The following is a 19,239-nucleotide window of genomic DNA, read 5'->3' as shown; positions in this document are numbered from 1 at the left end:
CTCTGTTATCTTCCCTGTGTTCTGAGACGTGGGAGGAAGAGGGTTTGAGTGAAGTCCCCTGCCCTGCCATTCTCTGTCCCAGTGTGAGAAGAGAAGGGCTCTAATTTAGCTGCGCTCTGCTCTTTTTCCATCTGCTGCCTGTGTCTCTCTGTAGACTGCAGACTTTTACAGATGGGTCGCGGTGGAAAGTAGGATGTTCCTGGTCAAAGCAGTGGCAGCTGCGTGAGGCATGATGCATGTGGCAGATGCCTCTTGCAGGGTATCTATTTCTGATCATTTCTTGCAGTCGAGCCAGGGCTGAGCTGTGGGCCATCTGTCGTTGGAAACACTTCTCTTCCTTGCTGGGCCTAACTGCTGATCTTACGTCATCCTCTGGTCTCCCTATGCAGTATGCCAAGCCAAGGCCAAGTGAGGCAAGGTGTAGTTTTCTGTCTTACCTCAACAGATTGCCAGCCCCATGCTCAATCTCAAGTCAGTGTCTCTCCAGGGACCTGGCATTGTTCAAAGCCACCTGGAGCTGCTGGTGTAGTCTGGGTCAGGATCCACAGACTAAGGAGAAAGCAAATTTAGCCAGGGAATAGGATTAAGGAGCCTTACCTTGGCCAGGCTGGCTGATGACTAGGTAAATCATGTAATTCCTCCTCCACCTTTGAGTTTGCAGTTTGAGTACTTGACAGGGCTTTGTAGGTCTATATTGCTTGTGCCATAGCAAGAAAAGGATGCTAAGAATGCCAGAAATTTTGGTGGGAGATTGGGTTGGATGGTTGTCCTCAGAAAGGTTGGATGCCTGGCCCTGTGGGCTGGGAGGGTTTGGAAAGCTCCAAGGTTTGAGTTACCATTCTGGTGCACTCTTTCCTTGTGTGGAGGAGCCCCCAGTACCTTGCCTCAGTCACTAAACACACACCTCAGAATTTTGGTTAGCAGTTTGCATTTAATTTCCCCTTCGTGTACATGTGTGTGTGCATGCGCACGCGCAAGGATGCATGTTCACGTGGGTGCATGTGTGCATGGGTGCTTGTGAATGGGTGTGTACATGCATGTAGAAACCAGAGGTCAACTGTTGTTGTTGTCATTCCTCAGGAGCTGTTCCACGGTGTTTTTTGAGACAGGGTCAGTCATTGGCTTAGAACTCACAAAGTAGTTTAGACTGGCTGGCCTGTGAGCTCCAGGGCTGCTCCTTTCTGCTTCCCCAGTGCTTGGATTCCAGTTTTAAGTAGATTCTAAGGATCCAACTCAGGTCCTCATGCTTGCATAGCAAACACTTTACTGATCTGTTTCCCCATCTCACTTTCAGGACAAAGGTAACCACTCCACTAGGAGGGCAGTAGGGGTGCGGTCTTGATAGCCTCTTACCCCCCAGGAAGCAGAAACCCTGCGACAGACCCAGAATCTTGAATCTTCGCTTACTTTTTTGCTGGCCTATGTTCCTCAGACATAGCCTTTCAGAGGCACAGGGCAGCCAGGCTTTCTTGCAGGTTGCCCATCTCAGAGCAGGGGCTTGGGAGAGGAGCTCAGAAACAGCTTTCAGCCCAGGAAGGGCTTGCTTTCTCTCCAGTTCCTATGCTGGTGTGTAGTGACTCGCTGGAGAATGGGGTTTTGGTGTGTTAAGTAATGCACGGTACAGCTTCTCTTTTCCCAGGGCATGACGGCCCATCTCTGGTTTCCAGGAAGGAGCTGTGTGAGACCCAGGACCCCCAACAGCCTGTCCTTTAATTATTGAATCTAGAAAGCCTGGTGTGGTGGTGCAGGTCATCCTGGGGCAGAAGAACGGGGATTCCATGTCATCTGCAGAGAGGCTGGCCCTTCTGTACTGTCTCCAGTCCCTATGATCTACCAAGCAGGACTGCAGCTAGCCCTGGAGAAAATGACTTCTTATATTCTATTCTTATATTCTTATATTGAATTCTTGGAAATTTTGTTTCCCATTAGCAAAATCTCACTGGCTAGAGATTGGAAAGAGTTGTCATGTGAACTAGCTCAAAGAGCTAGCCTGTCTCTTCCACCCGCCAGGCCTCAACAGCTGGGTCTCCACCCAACCTTGGCAAACCCTAAGTGTTGCCAGGCAACCTGCATCTGGGTCAATCTTAGTCCTTGGTATGACAATTGCTTTCCACTGCCACTGCCCTCCACAGAAGCAGTCAAAATGCAAGGTCCTGGCAGATGGGGAGGAGGAATCAGTGCACCAGTCTCTTTAGGGATTTTGGGAATAGTCAATTTAGTTGTGCCTAAATGAGGCAGGCCCTGGAAGAACCTGGGCAGCAGAGAATAAGGTAACCACTTCTCCCAAGAAACTGGGTTCTGAGCAGCCCGGAGGTCAGCAGCAAGACATTTGCAGTCTGTGGAGTTGGCTTAGCAGCGCCCAGCCCATTTGTCTCCCTCAATCAGGAGCAGTTGGCCCAGTGTGGCCTGTACCATTAGGGCTTCCCACCAAACTCTCTGCTGTGTTTCACTGTTACTAGACTTAGATTGTGTAAACAGCACATCTCCCATGGAATGCCATGCATTCACTGTATCCACATACTGTGGTTACCTTTGGGTAAATGTTTTGTTTTTTAATTTTTTTGGGGGGGCCTATATTTTGGCTGGCAATAAAACTACCTCTACTTAAGTGTATAGTCCAAACTAACCCCAGGTTGCTCTCCCCTCCAGCTGCCATGCTGATCCCAAGCCTGGTCATCAGACCACTGCAAATGACAAAAGGCTTTCTATGCTGTCCTCCTAGCTACGACGGGACGGTTTGGCTGGGCTGTCACATGGCCTGCCTAATGAGTTTTACTCGTAAGCTCAATGAGACACATGTGAAAAATGCTTTGGGCTGACAGACACTGGGCTTTAAGAATTCCTGTGTTGGTTTTTAGTGTTTGCACTTCCCTTGGTGTGGGTGGCTAAAAGGTCCAGAGTCAAAGGGAGGGACAATGTGGGTCCAGAGGTTTTCCCAAAGCTTTGGCTGGGCAACTGAACTTCAGTTCTCTATTGCAGTGGTTTCCTCAAATGAACTGTCTTTCTCCTTTCTCCTGATTGGCTGTGGAAGAGGCACCTCACAGCAGTTTGGGAAACCTGATCCCAGATTAGGACTAGCAAGAGCTGAATAGCTTTGACCGCCTGACAGTCAGAGTCCCTTGGCCAGTGCCAGGAGGCTTCCTGTTCCCCACTCTTTGGTTCTCCTCCCATCTGCTTGGGATCTTGGCTTCTTCCTGCAGCCAGTGGGGCTGACAAGGTGGGAATGGGCCTGGGCTCCACTCCCACAGTGAAGCAGACAAGGTTTCACATGACTTCTGCCAGCCCATACAACGGGAGCTGGGCAGACTTTATTCATTTCAGGGGAAGGTGAGAAAGGAGTGAGACAAAAGTGTGAAGTGAAAGGCAGGAATAACACTGATACGAACACAGGAATAATGACTTCTGGGACAACACACCAGCTGAACAAAGCACACGGGATGGGTGGCCTGTCATCACTGGCCCAGGGGTCAAGTGTACCAGACTTAAACTAACAAGGAAGCTTGGGATCCCAAAGCACCAAGCTGGAGTGAGAAGATCCTAGCAAAGGACGTGCAGCTAGCATGATGGTAGCCCCGCCTGCCTGGAGATGCTGGCAAGAGGCTGTGATACCTGGCTGGGCGAATCCTTAGCTCCCACCTACACTCCTTGCCCTTTACACCTCCAGCTTGCTGGTCCCTGCCTGCACATCCTCGCACTCTAACATCATTGAGAGCATGTCAGGGTGGGGGTGGGGCAGTGCTGTGTTAAGCCTGAATTCATTGCAGGCAGGAAGGCCAGGTATGTGTGTACACACAGACCTCAGGGCACTGCACAACTATCATTAGACTGAACCCTCCCCTGGGCCAGGAACTCATCACAGCTGGAAAGGGGGCAGGGCAGGACTAGACATCAGCCATCGTCAACTTCCTGAGCTGCTTGCTGCTCAGTACCTGGTCTCTAGGCTTCATCATCAAGTCTGGGGCCAGAAGGCCGCTGTTCTGCCCACTTGGCCATGCCCACCAAGGATAAGTGGTTGGCACGAAGGGTCAGGAAACATGGAAATGTGGGGCTATGGAGGGAAAGGACTGGCAGGCAGCAGCTGGGCGGAGAGGAAAGTTGTCTGACACCAGCTTCCCAGTGTTCTGACGCAACAACATGCACAAGGAGCCTTTGCCCCAGTCACCTCCACCAAGGAGCCGCCTCTGACCTCACTCTGACCCTCTTCGGCCAGTGGCCCCCAAGGATAGGGCAGACAAGCCAGAAGGCAGGCCTGAGTTGGGAGGTCTGGAGTCAAACCTGCCAGCTCTCTGTCCCTCATAGGAAGTGAGATGAAGTGATGTCATGGATGGTGACTAAGGCCTCAAAAGTCCCTGCCTCTGCCTCCCCAGAAACCAGACAGTCAGGTCAGCCCCAGAGAGCACACAACAGCCTGTACAGATGGCCTCAGAGGGGAGGATGGCTTGCTACATAAGAGAAAGTAAAAAAATAAAAAGCACCACTGTGGCCTAGGGCAGTCTCCACAGGCCTGAGGAGGTGAAGAGCAGGGGGTCACAGCTGGCCCACACTGAACAAGTCAGGGTTCCGCCTACTTCCTCCCTCCCTGGGCCTCAGTGCCTGTCCTCAGGCTTTAGGACCTGGAGTTGTTCTCCACATAGACCTGATGCCAGCTCTCCTGACACCTTTCCTCCCATATTGTCATATCTTGAAGTTCACAGAGACATACAGGGCTGCCCTCCTAAGGATAAGCAGCCACATTCAGATTCAGAAGAGATCTTGTCCAACCTTGGGCATGGAAGCACTGGGACTACCACCTCCTATTCCCTGAACTCGGGGATGGATCAAAAAACTGTGTTATGTCCCGTTCATGGGGCTGGACAGGGGTGTTGCCTCGGGGCAGGTATGTACTTCCCAGTGCCCTCCCTGACCCCAGGAGGAACAGGGTGAGATAAGAGACTAAACAGCCGGCCTTTCATTGTGCCAGTGCTGGATCCTACTGGACCTGGTTCTGGGCCCAGGAGCTGTTGGCATGATGAGCAGCCAGCCTCTTTGTGACACATGTCACCAGCATGCTCCTCCCTCCTTTCCTCCTCCTCCTCCTCCAACTCTTCCTCTCCTTCCAGCCACCAACCATTTCCTGGCAGGCCAAAGCTTCACCATTCTATCCCACTCTACCCACTCTGTTGGCCCAACAACCACAAGCATGGTGTCTACCTGCAAGATGGGACAAGGAGAGTGACACAAGAAGTGGCCCCCTCTGCCTTTGGGAAACTTAAAACAGTCACATTTTCCACCCACAGTGCAGCAGGAGTCCCCCATAACCAGCCCATGCTCTCTAGCCCAGACACTGCAGACTCGTACTCTGTCACCTATGGTAATAATTTCTTGAACTGATTGTTAACTTTTATAATTCATGTATCAATTCAGAGTCCTGGCCTTAAAGGGGAAAAAAAAAAAAAAGATAACTACCCCTTAGGGCCTGGACTGCGGGGTCAGTAGCATGGCGGCACCCACCTTAATGGGATATGCTCTCTTCTGTAGGACACAGTCCCACCCAGTCCTCCTCTTTGTTACCTGCTGGCCCTGTAGGTGTTTTGAGTCCCTAGTTCTGTTGTTCTTATCCAAGCCCTTAGCCCTCTGCAGCCTTATTGGCAGCTGCCCAGGCTGCCTCTGCCTCTCAGTAAAGCCCTTTAACAGTCACCTCATCCAGCTGTCCTCTGTCACTTGAAGCCTTCAGCAACTTGACCAGTGTCATCTGTGCTGCAGGGAACTCAGTCCCCACCTAGCCTTATCCTGAACTGCCTCCCACGGCCCTTCTCACTTACACTCCCATCTCACCACTGTGTCTCCTACCCCAGCCCCAACAGGCCCCCTCCACACCTCACTTTCCTCCCAGGGATCTTATGCCCAAGGGTCAGTACGTAGACAACTCCCACTGCCTGGGCTCTTCCCTGCCAGTGCCTCAAAGAATTACTAAAATTGCGCAAATGGGCAGTGACGGCAGGGTGAGTGGGCTTGGGGTATAGGCATCCTGGTCTGGTCTTGTTTCCCCAGCAAGGGCTGGGGCTATTAGAAGGGGAGAAAAGAGCCCACTCTCACACAACTAGAGGGTTTCACTCAACCATCCTGTGCCCAGGCAGTTTCTCAGGGCCACAGTGTCCCCAGTGCAATTCTGGGCCCTATACAAAGCCCAGCCCTTCTGCAAGGAGCCCCCTCAATCTATATGCTCCGTCAAGACTATGGAACTAGCAGATGTGCTTAGGGGCCAGGCACTCTTCCCACTGTGTCCTTTCCTGGTTCTCCTATAGCCTTAATCCCAAACTAGCTATGGTGAAGATGGGGGTGGGGGTGAGGGGACACAGTACTGTCTGAAGAGTCACACTGCCCTGAGGGCTTTCCTGGGCTATTGGCTTCCACCTTAGGCAGATGTGGCTTCTGCCAAGTTCCTGACTTGAGAAATAGTCATTTCTCAGGAGAACCCCTACCCTGCTTCCTTTTCCCGGCGTCATGATTCTGCCAGGACAGGCCCAGCCGGAGGAACACTTCCATTCCTAGCCCACCCCACCCTCACCCCACAGGCTGGTGGGGCTCGAAAATGCCGAGCACTGCGGAGAGAAGGAGCACCACCAAGCCATTAAGCCTCCCCACGCAAGCCACACAGTGCTCAGAGAGAGCAGGCTGCGATAGCTACCAGCGTGCCCATCTGTCTTTTCCTCCAAATACCTAAACTTCCGTTGTAGAGCTAAAACTCCAAATGAAATACTGCTTCTTGGCCCAAAGTAAGGGGCTTGGCTCCACGGAAAGGGAAGTCACCTGGGGAGGGGGACCACGAGGCATCCTTCTTGCCTCCCCCCAACCCCAACCCACTCCATCACCAGCCCCTGCTTGAATGAAGTAGGTTCTTTCCTGCAGGTGGCTCTGGGCCTCCAGAAGCAGAAGAGGCCCAGGGGTTCTAGCATCTGCCTTACACCCGGATCTGGTACCCATTGAGGTCTGGCATGGCTTTGGGCTCTGCAGGCTTCTTCTCCCCCGAAGGCCTGAAGGAAGAAAAGCAGAGGGAGCGGAAGAGGAGTAAGTGGCTGCGAGGGAGCTAGGGAAAGGAAGAAGAGAGGGAGGGAGGAAAATATCGTAACCCCACCCTTCCCTCCACTCAGGAGCCTTCACAGCTGCAGCACGGCGTCTGGGGAGTGCTCTGGACCCAGTGGGCAGCCTCAAGTTCCTAGATGCCCCTGCCCCCCAGCACACAGCCTCTTGCTCTTTGATGCCGATTACTAGACTGGCACAGTTTGCACGTAAGAGCTTTAAGTACAACGTAGAGTTGGTTCCCTACAAAAAGCCTCTGAGATCAAAGGTAGGGGCAATAGGTATTTCAGTGCCAGAGGTCTGCTCAGCACCCTCACTTCACAGTGGGGGCGGGGATGGCTCCAGAGGCACAATTATAATTAAAGGCAGAGCCAGGATGCTATGTGAGAGAGGGAATCAGAGTGAGAGGCCTGGTATTTAAATAACAAATTTTACCATTTGGACACAGACAAAAAACTTTGACCATATAGGGGGCAAAAGTTGTGTTCAAAACCTCCTGTGCTAGCTGTACAGCCTAAGGTCATATATAAAGTCCCTTTAGCAAACTTCAAGAGAGCTCAGGGCCTTGTGAGAGTCCCACTGTGTCCATTTTGCTGCCTGCCTCTGTCCTTAGACCTTCTGGCCAGGCACAGGGTAACCAGAGTCAGCTGAATTTCTTTAGGGAAATGGCACCAAATGGCTGTAGGCACGCACGCAGGCACATGGACCCATTACCCCAAGTGATTTCTCAAAGAGCAAAGGACGAGGAGGAAGGAGTGAAGAGAGGGTCCGGGAAGAGGCAAGGGAAAGACTTGCAAAGGCTTTTTTGTTGGGCCTCCTTTCTCACCTCCTCTCACTGCGGCTGTTCCTGCGGTGGGGGCTGGACTGGGCCCTCTGTGGGGAAGAAACATCCTTCTTCCGGTCCTTGGTGGGAGAAGGAGGACCCTTGCCAATCTGGATGGAGAGGAAGGAAAAAAAAAAAACGTTCTGGGCTGCTCGTGGCCCACTCTGCCTGCCACGGTCCCTGGAAGCCCCTAGGCAGTCTACACTCCAAGCCTTTGTCCCCTCTGGGTCATCACTGGCAGTAAAAGCCACTGGGGCAGCAGATCCGCAGTAGAGCTGTCCACTCATCGAGGGTCCAGAACATAGTACAGGAGGCGGCACTGGGCTGTGATAGGACTGGAGAAACACCTCTGAAGAAAGACCTCCTTTAACCAGGCTAGGTAAGTGTGTGAGATGGGGATGTGGCAAATGCTGACAGTGACAATCTCAAGCTAATCAGATGTCAGACTGGGAGCTGTATCTCTGATTCAGAAAATCAAAAACAAACAAACAAACAAACAAAAACAAACCCAACCAACCAACCACCCAAAAACCTCAAATCATCCTTCATGTGGTATGGTCAGCCCGCTTGCAGAGTTCTTAGCTCCCCAGAGCTAGGAGGAGCTGAAAAAACAGCCACGTGGGGAGTCCAGTGCTGAGCTGGCTGGAAACCAGCAGGACTCAAGAGAGAGAGAGAACTCCCTAAAAAGCTCTGTCTCTACATCCTGCTGCTGCCTGGAAAATACAACTGTGTTCCCAACAGTGAGAGCTGGGGGAGGGGAGTGGCCTAGGCACAGAGGAGCTTCTCTTTAACAAAGGCCTATTTCCACCTTGGAGGGGGGGCAATGTTAACTGCAGGGGTTTTGGGGGAGCAGATCACAATGCATTAGGGCTGAGAAAGAGAGAGGGCCTGACCACTCAGGGGAGAGCCCCCTCCCCAAGTCTGTCTGCTAGAAGGCTAAGGACCTCAGTTTACTGATGCTGATCCATGAGGTTCCTCCAACCATCCAGCAGCTGCTGAGTGGTGGGGAAGAAGGGGAGGGGCCACCACCCTCACTGTCTTCCCTATAGTTGGACCTTCTCCTTTCTGCTGCTCACCTCCTGGTCCTTTACTGCAGGCAAGGGAGCTTAGGGACTCAGGAGGGACAGGAGAGGTCGTGGCTGCTCACTACCCCAGCCTGCCAGCCACATTCGCAGATAGGCCAGGTGCCTGCTGCTTCCACTCAAGAGCACCCAGGCCCTGAGTGTAACATGTCCCCGTTCTTCACACGTCCAACTGCACAGACCTAAGGACTCCGCAAACCCAGCGCCCGCCCTTCCTCCTCCCCAAAGGAACAACTTTAACAACAGGACGTTTTCTGGGTAATGATGGATCCTGAGTCCCGGTAGATACTTCACCCTTAGGCAACCCCTACAGGTCAGGGCAGCCAGGTAAAGGCGTGGAGGGGATCCCCTGAGGAAGCAGCAGTGGACACTGGCCCCTCAGACTACTGCTGATGCTAACCTTAAGCCGCATGTCCCGGGCATGCCGCTCCAGCTCCTTGCGGAAGTCTTCCCGCCCCAGTCGCTCCACGTCCAGCACCGAGTGCTTCCATTCAATCTGTTCCACACTGTGGGGGTCGTGGGACACACACTGGCCCAGCTTTACCTTCTTCAGCACATGCCAGCAGCGGCCGTAGGCCGCCTCGTAGTCCAGCACGAGCTCACTGAGTGTGCGGAAGGCTGGAGCTTTGTACATCAGGTCCTCCCTCCGGCTCATGCCCAGGGCTCCGTAGCGGCCCCCAAAGTTCACCCCCAGCACAATGTGGCGGAAGTAGTTCCCTGAGAAATAGGTCTTGAAGCTGATGGGGAAGCGTTCCAGGGTGGGCATGCTGTTAGTGAGGTAACTGGTGAATCACAGTGCTAAGGAAAGGGCCTGGTCAGGATGCTATCTGTGTGCCAAAGAGCCCCTGAACGGCCGCAGATACCTGTCTTTCTCCCCAGCTCTGACTGGGGTCCTGCAGAGGGCTGCTTTTCCCAGGGGCTTGTCAAGTCTTCCTAGATGCCCTTGTGCCCTTTACGGGGCTGGCTGAGAAACCCTGTGCATCTTTCTAGGCAGTTCTACTTTCAAGACCCCACCTGCCATCTCTGTAAGTCAGCACAAGTTGGATGTGGCAGCCCTGGGCCTCTCGGCTGCTTCTCCAAGACCGTTTCTTAGAAATGGTACAACAGTCAGGGTACTGGGGCAATGACCTCCCAAGGATCCTCCCTTTGGCAGAGACTCCACCTTGGGAGGCTGCTCCATGCTAGGGGCCAACAGACGTCAGCACAGGCTGGGCCAGTCAGAGCCAGTCTCCCCCCGGCCCCAGGAAGGATACATTCCCAGGATCACAGCTTCCAGGCATTTGATTGGCAGAGCCTCTTTGGTCATTTCCTTGGCCAGGTCCATCAGCCTATGAGAAAGCGAGGCGGAGCTGTGTGGAGACTGTCTCCAGCCCTCTATGGCCCTATTTGGTGACTGGAAGAAAGATTCTGGCCAGGGACTTGTCTCCAAGCTGCCATCCCCCAGGCCTGGTGTTTCCTTCCCCCTCCCAAGCCTAGTGTCTGAGGGGGTGAGGAGGCAGCTCTGGAGCTCCGGAAGTAGACCTATTCTCCCTGCCCTTCTCTCCCTTCACTTCCTCTTCCTTGGCCTGGCTCTGGCTCAAAGACTGGGGGAGGGGAGCGTGGACGGCAGGAAGACCTGAGGAGCTTGGGGAGCGGAGAAGCCTGCCATCGACACTCCTCACCTGACCACAGCTGCCCAAAGAACATGTTGACTGATGGCAAATACTCTCTGTGGCCAGGCAGACAGCTATCCCTTGGCTGGCCCGCCTGCCCCCTGAACTTGGAATGTAGGCTATTTCAGAACAGCCTATCCTCCAGGTCTAGCGACTGCTTTGTGTCGGTCACCTGCATCCTGGGAGGATGGAAAGGGACATCGGCACACTGCACCAACTGAATGACAGGAGCCAAGCCTGGGACCAGAGAAGGTGGGTTCCACTCAAGGGTTTCAAGAGTTAAGTGGATAAGCAACGCAGGATGTTGTCCCGAATTTAAGCAAATTAGCAACTGAAATTGTCTGGAACCAGAGACTCAGCCTGCATGCTGAGTCACATGCTGAGTCACAATGGGCTAGGGAGTAAGAGAAGCCGGTTTTCTTTCTTTGGGGTACCATATAACCCAGAGGGGATGGGAGGCTTCAAGGAAAGAAAAGGAAGATGCCCCCTCCCATCCCCCACTCCTGCCAACAGCATCTGGGGTCAGGGGAAGGGTTACCCCATTAGCTCAGTTATGTTTCCCTTTCATCAGCCTTGGGTGGCTATCTCATTGGGATTTCCTTCCTTGGTGCTCCCCCCCCCCCCCCGCGGTAGCACCCTTCCCCCATCCTATGGCTGGCAGTCCTCAGGAAAGTCCCTGCTCCACCCCCAGGTTCCTTAAGGGATCAAACCCAGTGGCACTACACTTACCCTGTCAGAGGTCTGCTCTTCTTAATTTCAAAGAACTGTGTTCCTGTGTGATTGTACCTGGGGAGAGTGGTTAAGGATTTCCTAGCTCGGTTTACAAGGCTCTACATTTCCCTTGGCTGCCATCCCAGACCATAGCATGGCGACAGAAGGACCCCACAAACCGCCCTGCAGGATGCTTGGGATGCTCTCCGGGAAGAAGGGAACAGGGTAGAACTTGGGGTTCTCCTCACCCTCATAGCTCCTCTCCCCCACTCCTTGGCAGCCTCCCTTGTTCTCTCATGGCCTCCTGTCTCAGGACAGGACACTGACTGGGCAGCCAAGCCAGCAGGGCTGAGAAAGCAGCCTTTAGCTGGGGACGGCGCTTGGCAGTGCTGCGTCCTCCAAACAGCTGAGAAGGCTGGCGGGGTAGCTGTATGCCAACTTGATGCAAGCTAAAGTCATTTGGAAACAGGGAATTTCGACTGAGAAAATGCCCCCACCAGACTGGCCTGAGGTGAAGTTTCTTAATTTGGGTTGATGTGGAGAGTGGGCCCAGCCCCTTGGTGTGCGGTGCCACCTCTGGGCTGGTAGTCCTGGGTGTTCCAAGAAAGCAGGCTGTCTGAGCTACAGGACACAAACAGAGCTCTTTGTAGAAGCTCAGGGGCTCGCAGCAGAGAAATAAGGCAACAGGCCGCTGGCCAGGAAAGAAAAGTGCCAAAAATTAGGAGAAAGACTTCAAGATGTTCTATCTTGGAGCAAAAGATCGTTTTCCGTCCTCCCAAAGGGAGCACTACAATGGCCCCAACCAGCTTCTTCTGTCCCTTGGCTGCAGCAGGATGCATGACAGCTGATACCCACTGTCCTTAGCAAGGTTCTTAGGAGCCCCCTCTCTCCTTACATGGGTGCACGTACGTGTACACACACACACACACACACACACACACACCATGGAGAAGCTGGTACTGGGGAAGCTGGAGAGGGTGTCCAGCATTCAGACACAACCATGGGCAGCTCCAGGGAACAGAGATGCCAGTAAATGGCAGTTCTGGAGTTGGGAGGGAGGCGGCCCTGCTGATCTCTCTTCAGGTCCCACTAGATCTTTGGGGCTGTCATTAAATGGTGACCACAGCTCAGGACCGAAGAGGATACTGCAGCTCCCTGATGTAGCGCTGCACGGCTTCCAGGCGCTCAGGGATGGGCGTCGTTGGCTGGAAAGTAGGCACACTTGGTATGGGAATCTAGGGACAGATGGAGAAAAATCTCTGTCACATGGAGAGGCACACCCTGGAGCTTCCAGCCCCCCTCCCCCCAGCAGCAACACCCTGGGGAGGCTCCTACTCTGCACTGCTTTCTCTATCAGCTCCCTCCATCCCAAGCCTCCTCCCAGCTCAGCCATCCCAGACACCGGACTGCACTTATGTTGACCTTGGAATTTCATACTGTTAAATAATTTTAGAAAACACAGGAGGATCCACTGACTAAATTTACAATATGCATTAATTAATGCTTAACAAGAATGTCCATATTGGGGTTATTTGTTCGGGTTTGGGGTTCAGTCTGGTCTATGGCAAAGGTGTTGAGACTTTGTCCTTGGGTTGGTAATGTTGAGGTGGGTTCTAGGTGAAGGTTTTAGGGCACTGGAGATGTGCCCTTGGAAAGGAAAGTCCTCAGGGTTGTCGTCAAAGGGGCACAACACAGCTCCCCCTTCCTCCAGCTTCTTGCTTCCAGTGTGATCTGTCTCTCCATGCTCCTGTCTTGACGCTATCCACTGCCATTAGACCTTACCCCAGTCTGAACCAACAGGGGTCCCTTCAGCCTCCAACACTGCAAGCTAAATAAACCTTCATTTCTTCCTAACTGTCATGCCTCAGGTCTTTCATTATAGCCATGAAAAGCAGATGAATACACTCTGGCTCCAGTACTAGATTAAAACTGGTTTCCTCAGTGTTCCATTCTACCAGGTAGTACCCTAAGCTAGGAGATCTGTCCTAGACAGGCGGACATATCCTCAGCAAGGGATGTCACCTACCTAACTGGCAGGTGTGCTGGGGCTTCCAAATCACCAACCTGAACTGGCAAAGAGTGTGGCAGTGGCCGTGGGACAAGGGAACATATTATGGGGCAGGTCTTGCTTCCAAACACCCTTTTCTCACCCACTCCATACCTAAGCAGTATGTTCCCACCCAGAGCTTGCCCATGCCCACCTAGCTGCAAATGTAAGGGTGAAAGTAAAGAGAAGGGGCATCAGGAGGAGTCCTAGGTACACTCAGGGTGGGTGTGTATGGAGGAGGAAGGGTTCATCTTTGGTAGGCTGGGCTCACAGAGTATTTTTAAATACCATAGTCGCTGTGGCTGGGCTTTGTCAGGAAGGGAAGTAACACACAGTTTATCACCACACACTTGTCTCTGGGGTGCTTCTGATTGGGGGGTGGGGGGAGACCAGTGTGGTGTCTCTGATAGATACTGCCTCACTCCATTGGGTGGAGATGCAGGAAGCAAGGGCCCTGGCTCAGAGAAGCAGTCTAGCAGGCCTTTCTTTCCTCTTCTCTCCCCAGGGCCCTTGGCTTCCTGTCTAGGCAGTCTCTAGCAGCAGATGCCACAGTCTAGAGAAGTTATTTCCGCTTTCCCATCACTTCCATCTTCAAACTGGCACCTTCACTTTAACAGCCACCGGCACGAGATAAGCTCAGGATGGGTCTTGCCTTCACTTGCCTGGTCGCTCTGTGCCAAATGCACACTGCAACGGTCCCAGGGGCTGGCCGGCCATCCTGGTCAAGGGTATGGGGGTGGGGAGGTAGGACATGATAGGCAACACTGCATGTCCACCCAAATCACTGGACCTCAGGGGTGTACTCTCAGGGTATCACAATTATCACCCCCAGAGGTGTGTAACTGAACCCGCCTGCTCAAGAACCACCCTGGACAGGGAGGAAGCCATAGTAAACTGCTTGCAAAGCTCCAGCAGAGACTTAGGAACAGGCTCAAGCCAGGAACAGGGGGTACCCACAAAAGCATCATGGCTACTTGCCACACAAAGGGCTTGCCAAGAAGGCCACTGTGGCAGAAGAGTAAAGAATGACCTAGGGCCCTATGTGTGGCCTTAGAGACCACCTTAGCAAGAACAAAGCTTGGTCCAAGGACAGTCCAGGGTTCCAGGACAATCCTACTGGAAGAGTTCCTCAGCCCAGCACAACGAGCGGCTTAGGGGAGGCAGGGGAGCCAACAGCTGATCTTGGAGATGAGTCAGGAAGACTCCCAGATAAACAGAGCAGAACTGACCATGCTATAGAATCCAACTCTACGATTTCAGAGAAGCCCCTGAAGAGAGGCGCCCTCAGATGTCTCACAGTGAACGCACCTCACTCCTGAAAGGGCAGGAACAGGAACAGGTGGGGCATCACTGAGCTGTTGCCAACAGGCACCTCAGAACACTGTCTAACACCTGGCTACAGATATGTGCCAAGACTGTTCAGCACACACTCCCGGGGTTATCTGGCTCTCTAGCGATGCCTGGATTCCGTCTGCAGGTCCTCAGCGGCCAGTGCCACAGCTAAGCCTTCAGCAGCCAGGTTTAGGTAAAGTCTCTCAGCTTCCAAAGGGGGCAGCAGCTGGAAACAGCAAGGAGAGATTCTTATGCAGGAGCGTAGCCTGCTACTGGCTTCTGGATTCTTCTAGAAACTGTTAGGTCTGGTACTGCTCTTACAGAGGCCACAAGCGCTTGTGGATTGCTGCATGTCCACTCTGTGCACTACTGGGAACCTATGCTCACCTAATGAGGTGTTCACCTCAGCATCCCCATGAAATGGGCATTGCCGCCGATCCACTGACAGCTGCGGATGTGGAGGGGCAGGGCATCTTATTAAAGTAGTTCTGAGATAGCAAGGATGAGAAGCCATGAAGGCACCCCTCCACAGCACTGCCCTTCACTGCCCTGCCCTGCTGCTGTGGATACAGCTTCCTGAAGACACTCAGCCTGTAAAACTCAGGGAAGGTGGGGGGGGGGCGGGGGCACAGAAAGCTGTAGCAAAAAGGGGGAGGGGGAGACACATCCCAGCCCCTCCTGCCAGCTGCCATAGACATGCTGTTCCCATCTCTCTTCCTTTCCTGTAAAGATGCCAAAAATTAGGGATCATTATGTGAGAGATCTTCCCACATGTCAAGGTTTGGTTCAAGCAATCTGTTAAGATGTTGTTTATCCTAAGAAACCCTCCCGGGACCCATCGTGGGACAGCGTGACCTCCGCAGCAGGCCACTCAGGAGGGGCCTTTCTGCAGCTCATAGTATGATACGCAATGTTGTTTCTCTTCTCCATGGCTTCTAGGGCTCCTCCATGGCCCCTGCACCCAAAGGGCTCCCTGAGCCAAATTAACAACTGAGCTTGGTGCTTCCTCACTTCCTCAATCTGAGACGCTTCCCCAAAGGCTTGAAGATGAGGTTTCAAAATTCCCGTGTCTTCCTATACTTCCTATAAAAAGTCTCCGTACTTTCCTCCCTAACAGACAGCTTCATTCATTCAAGCATGTCCTTTCTGAACATGAGGCCTGCGGATGACATTACTGACCAATCAGTATCAAAGACACCGATAGTTTGAGTCCTCCAAAGCTGCGGACTATTGTGCCACTCTCCAATGGTCCAACAGGCAGAACCAAGAGGGCCAGAGATTGTGGAGCACGTGTTTGCCAGATACTCTAAGTGGTATCTCATCTCTCTCCTCCCAATAGTCCCAGTTTGCAGTTTGACACATGGTTTCTCATTTCGTCCTCACCACCACCAGCCCATTTTACAGATAAGAAAGCCGGTGACGTGAGCAGGCTACAGGGGATTGGCCTGAGTTCACATGGGCGGGCAGGCTATCCGAAACAATACTTCCATCCCATAGTATCATACTTCCTTGTTCAGAAATGTATCCCAAGGTCAAAAATCAAAGCTGGGCTCCAAAATTTTGTGTTCTAGAATGTTCTGCGCAGTGCTCATTTTAAGGATAAGACAATGGAGACGGTTTCCAGTTTTAGATTAGCTAAATAAACGAGGGGATGATGCTGTAGCCATTCAAAATGGATTTAGCTTATTCCCCTGGGAAACATTAGGCAGTAGCTCAACCTTCAACCTCAGATTATCTTTTCCAAAAAACATTTTTTCTGATGGTTCTGCCAATAACCCAGCAAAAGCAAAACATGCCTGGTTTCCAGTAGCTCTGTTCTCCTGTCTCTTCCTTCAGGGCTACGCCATAGGCTCTGACTTCTGAGCAGTGGCCTCAGTACCTGGAGCACTGCTTCCATGGAATGAACCATAAACATTAAACACGTGTGCACGCACACACGCACACACACACACACTTCCAGTATAACACTGCACACCACAGCATAGCCCAAATGTCTTTTCACTTAGTAAACACTCATAACTGTCTGGCCTGTGCCAGGCACTCAGAAGACCTCAAGAAGACAAAGATGAATGAGACGGAGGCTCTTTTGCTCAGCAGTACCATGGAGGCTCTGTTGTGGTGGAGGAGGTCCAGTTTTAACTTCTCTGTTCCCCACAGGGTAATGGCTAACGCCACTGAATCTGGTGCCCAACAGTGCTGAGCATATGGAACCCCAAGGCCTGATGGGGAATCCCAGCTCCGCAGCTTCCCACTGTACCTTCTGAATTTCTCATCCTAAAAGGGAACCCAAACTGCACTTCCTTGGGAACACTGCTGGTCAAACCCAGAGGGTAATATTTTAAAATATTTCCTCACCATACAAAGCCCTGCACTTCCCCAGTCTCCTAGTTTCCTGGGTCCTCAAGTGTCCTGAACCTAAGAGATGCCAAGCCACATCAGTTCCCTAGTTCATTTGTGATTCTGCTCAGAAAGCCATGGAGGAGGGCCTCCTGGGGATAGGAGCATGAGCTTCCCTCATCGGATGGTTCCAAAAGCACTGTTAAGAAAGTTCTGGACAGGTGCCACCTACCTATATATATTTTTAAAACTTACCATAACGATGGTCCCCTTCTGAAGCAAGATGTGTGTGTACTACTTTCTTAGCCCCAAGGTCAATAAAACCCCTCTTCACTGTGTCTGCCCCCTGCATGTCTTACCTTGGGCAGGTCCGTGGCCCCACGGATCCGCAGAGCCACTTTCTCTCCATCTGGGTGGATCTTGGCCACATGCTTCCACATCCTTTCCCAGGTAGCCTCGTCTACTGGCAGTCCACCACGGTTGATGAAGAAAGGGACACCACCATCTCGTAGATCCTCTTCCCCTTCCTCCTCCGGTTCCTCGTCTCTCTGTGCTGAGGCCCCTTCGCTGGTCTCCAAACGTTTAATGCCGGAGTGGGAGGCAGCGGCAGCAGCGGTGGCGGAGGCTGCGTTCGGGGAGGCACCGCTGCTGCCACTGGAGACCACCTTCTTTCCCCCTGGCATCCCTAAATCCTCGACGGGGGGTGGGAGGATGTATCAGGAGGCGGGAAAAATAAGTGCCTCACAGGAGGCCTTCCACACACCCGCTATAGAGATAACACATGGTCAAACAGTGCCTGGCGCCTTTAAGAAACCAGGGCGTGGCTCCTGCACAATAAAATACTATTTGGTAAGAAAGAATCAGCGCATCAACCTGGAGTGATGGCCAGGTGGGTTGCCCAGGGTCGGCTTTAGAGGCCTTGTTTTGTTTGGAAAACGAGTTGAAGAGAAAAAACCCCAACTTGGCACCCTGTACAAAGCACCCCCATTTGGCGGCGAGAACAATGACCCACAGCGATCTAGGGTGGCCTGGAGGAGAAAAGTAGGGGTCGGGTTGGGGAGACTGAGGCCAGACTGCTTAGACCTGCAGCCACGCTGAAAAGGTCGGCCGAGGCACCAGTGCCCACTCCAAGTTTTGGAAAGAAAAAAAAATTCCTCTATGAAATCCTTGCACACTCACACTGGGGCGACCGGAGGGGGCCCGCGTGAGCTCCGAGTCTGGACCCCGGGGGCGGGAGATACAAGAGGAGACCGCGGCGCCGGGGGCGACTTCTCCGTCGCGACCCTTCCGGGAGCCGAGTCTAGCAGCTGGTGGGGAGGGGAGGGGGCGCGCGCCGGCGCGCACATTCCACGCCCGCCTCCGGCACAAAGTGGGGCTTTGTCTGGGTTCCCTAGCCCCTAGCCCCTAGCCCCGGGGAGCAGCAGTGGAGCAGGCGGGGAGGAAGGGCGCGGCGGGGGGTGGGGGTTGCGACGGTTAGGGGCGCCCGGGCCTTGAGATCCCCCCGCCTGGGGCGGCTCAGCGGGGGCACCGGGGGCACCTAGAGCGGAGTGGTCCCAGCCGAGCCAAAGCGGGACGCGGGACTCCAAGCTCAGCCATCATGGGGAGCGGTTCAGGAGACGCGCGGGGACCAGGTTGAGGTCGTTGAGCGGCAGGCTCCAGCCGCAGACTTGCCGCTAGTCACCAGCTGCAGCATGAGCGGGCAAAGGATGCTGCGCTAGGGCTCCGACCGCCAAGCTGAGCAGAGCTGGGAGAGCGGGGCGCGAGGGCAGGTTTGCAGGCTCCGCCCGCGGCGACGGCTGTAAGCGAATGGCAAAGCTCGGGCGGGCGCCGGTGTGCGGATTCTTGGGGAGCAGCAGCCTGCGAAGGTGCAGCCCACAGGCCGATCGCGGCGTCCCGGCTCAGCAAAGCAGAAGCCACGGCAGCCGACGGCTGGGTGCCCAGCCCTCCCGCCGCCCACCAGCCTCGACTCTGGCTCGCGCCGCGCATGCGCTCCGTCCCCCCCTTAAAGGGCCAGCGCATTCCCGTCGGATCCTCCTGCTGCCGCCACCCTTGGCCCCCCACCTACAAGTTGTCGCAGGGATGCGTTGGACGTTCTCTCCCTTCTCACCTCTTTCTCTTAGGGCGCTGAAGAAGTGGGCGCAGAACTGCAGGGGAAGTTTACAACTCACTACCCAGAGCGCAAACTCCTGGGGGGTG

At 53.6% G+C, this 19,239-nt stretch overlaps 1 protein-coding gene across 1 annotated transcript; it reads right to left on the bottom strand.

The window, feature by feature from the left end:
• Nucleotides 1–6,333: 6,333 nt before the first annotated feature.
• On the bottom strand, nt 6,334–18,969 carry Vash1 (vasohibin 1). Its single transcript, XM_051149634.1, has 7 exons — nt 17,403–18,969; nt 12,474–12,562; nt 11,346–11,402; nt 10,218–10,292; nt 9,365–9,746; nt 7,886–7,992; nt 6,334–7,013 (listed from the first exon to the last, which is right to left on the bottom strand). Exons 1-7 carry the CDS (start codon nt 17,724–17,726, stop codon nt 6,941–6,943), a joined length of 1,107 nt encoding a protein of 368 aa, XP_051005591.1. The 5' UTR covers nt 17,727–18,969; the 3' UTR covers nt 6,334–6,940.
• Between the last annotated feature and the right edge of the window lie 270 nt (nt 18,970–19,239).

This window comes from Acomys russatus, chromosome 1 (assembly GCF_903995435.1).
Source record: "Acomys russatus chromosome 1, mAcoRus1.1, whole genome shotgun sequence".
NCBI classification, from domain to species: Eukaryota; Metazoa; Chordata; class Mammalia; order Rodentia; family Muridae; genus Acomys; species Acomys russatus.
This window is presented reverse-complemented; position numbering and strand designations above follow the sequence as displayed.

What these genes read in the sequence shown, in the direction of transcription:
- Vash1 (XM_051149634.1), bottom strand. Translation starts at nt 17,726, where the DNA reads ATGCCAGGGGGAAAGAAGGTGGTCTCCAGTGGCAGCAGCGGTGCCTCC. An exon ending in GAAGCTGTGATCCTGGGAAT is followed by an intron (nt 9,747 to 10,217) that starts GTATCCTTCCTG and finishes GTGATTCACCAG; the next exon opens with TTACCTCACTAACAGCATGC. An exon ending in AACAGCCGCAGTGAGAGGAG is followed by an intron (nt 7,014 to 7,885) that starts GTGAGAAAGGAG and finishes TTCTTCCTTCAG; the next exon opens with GCCTTCGGGGGAGAAGAAGC.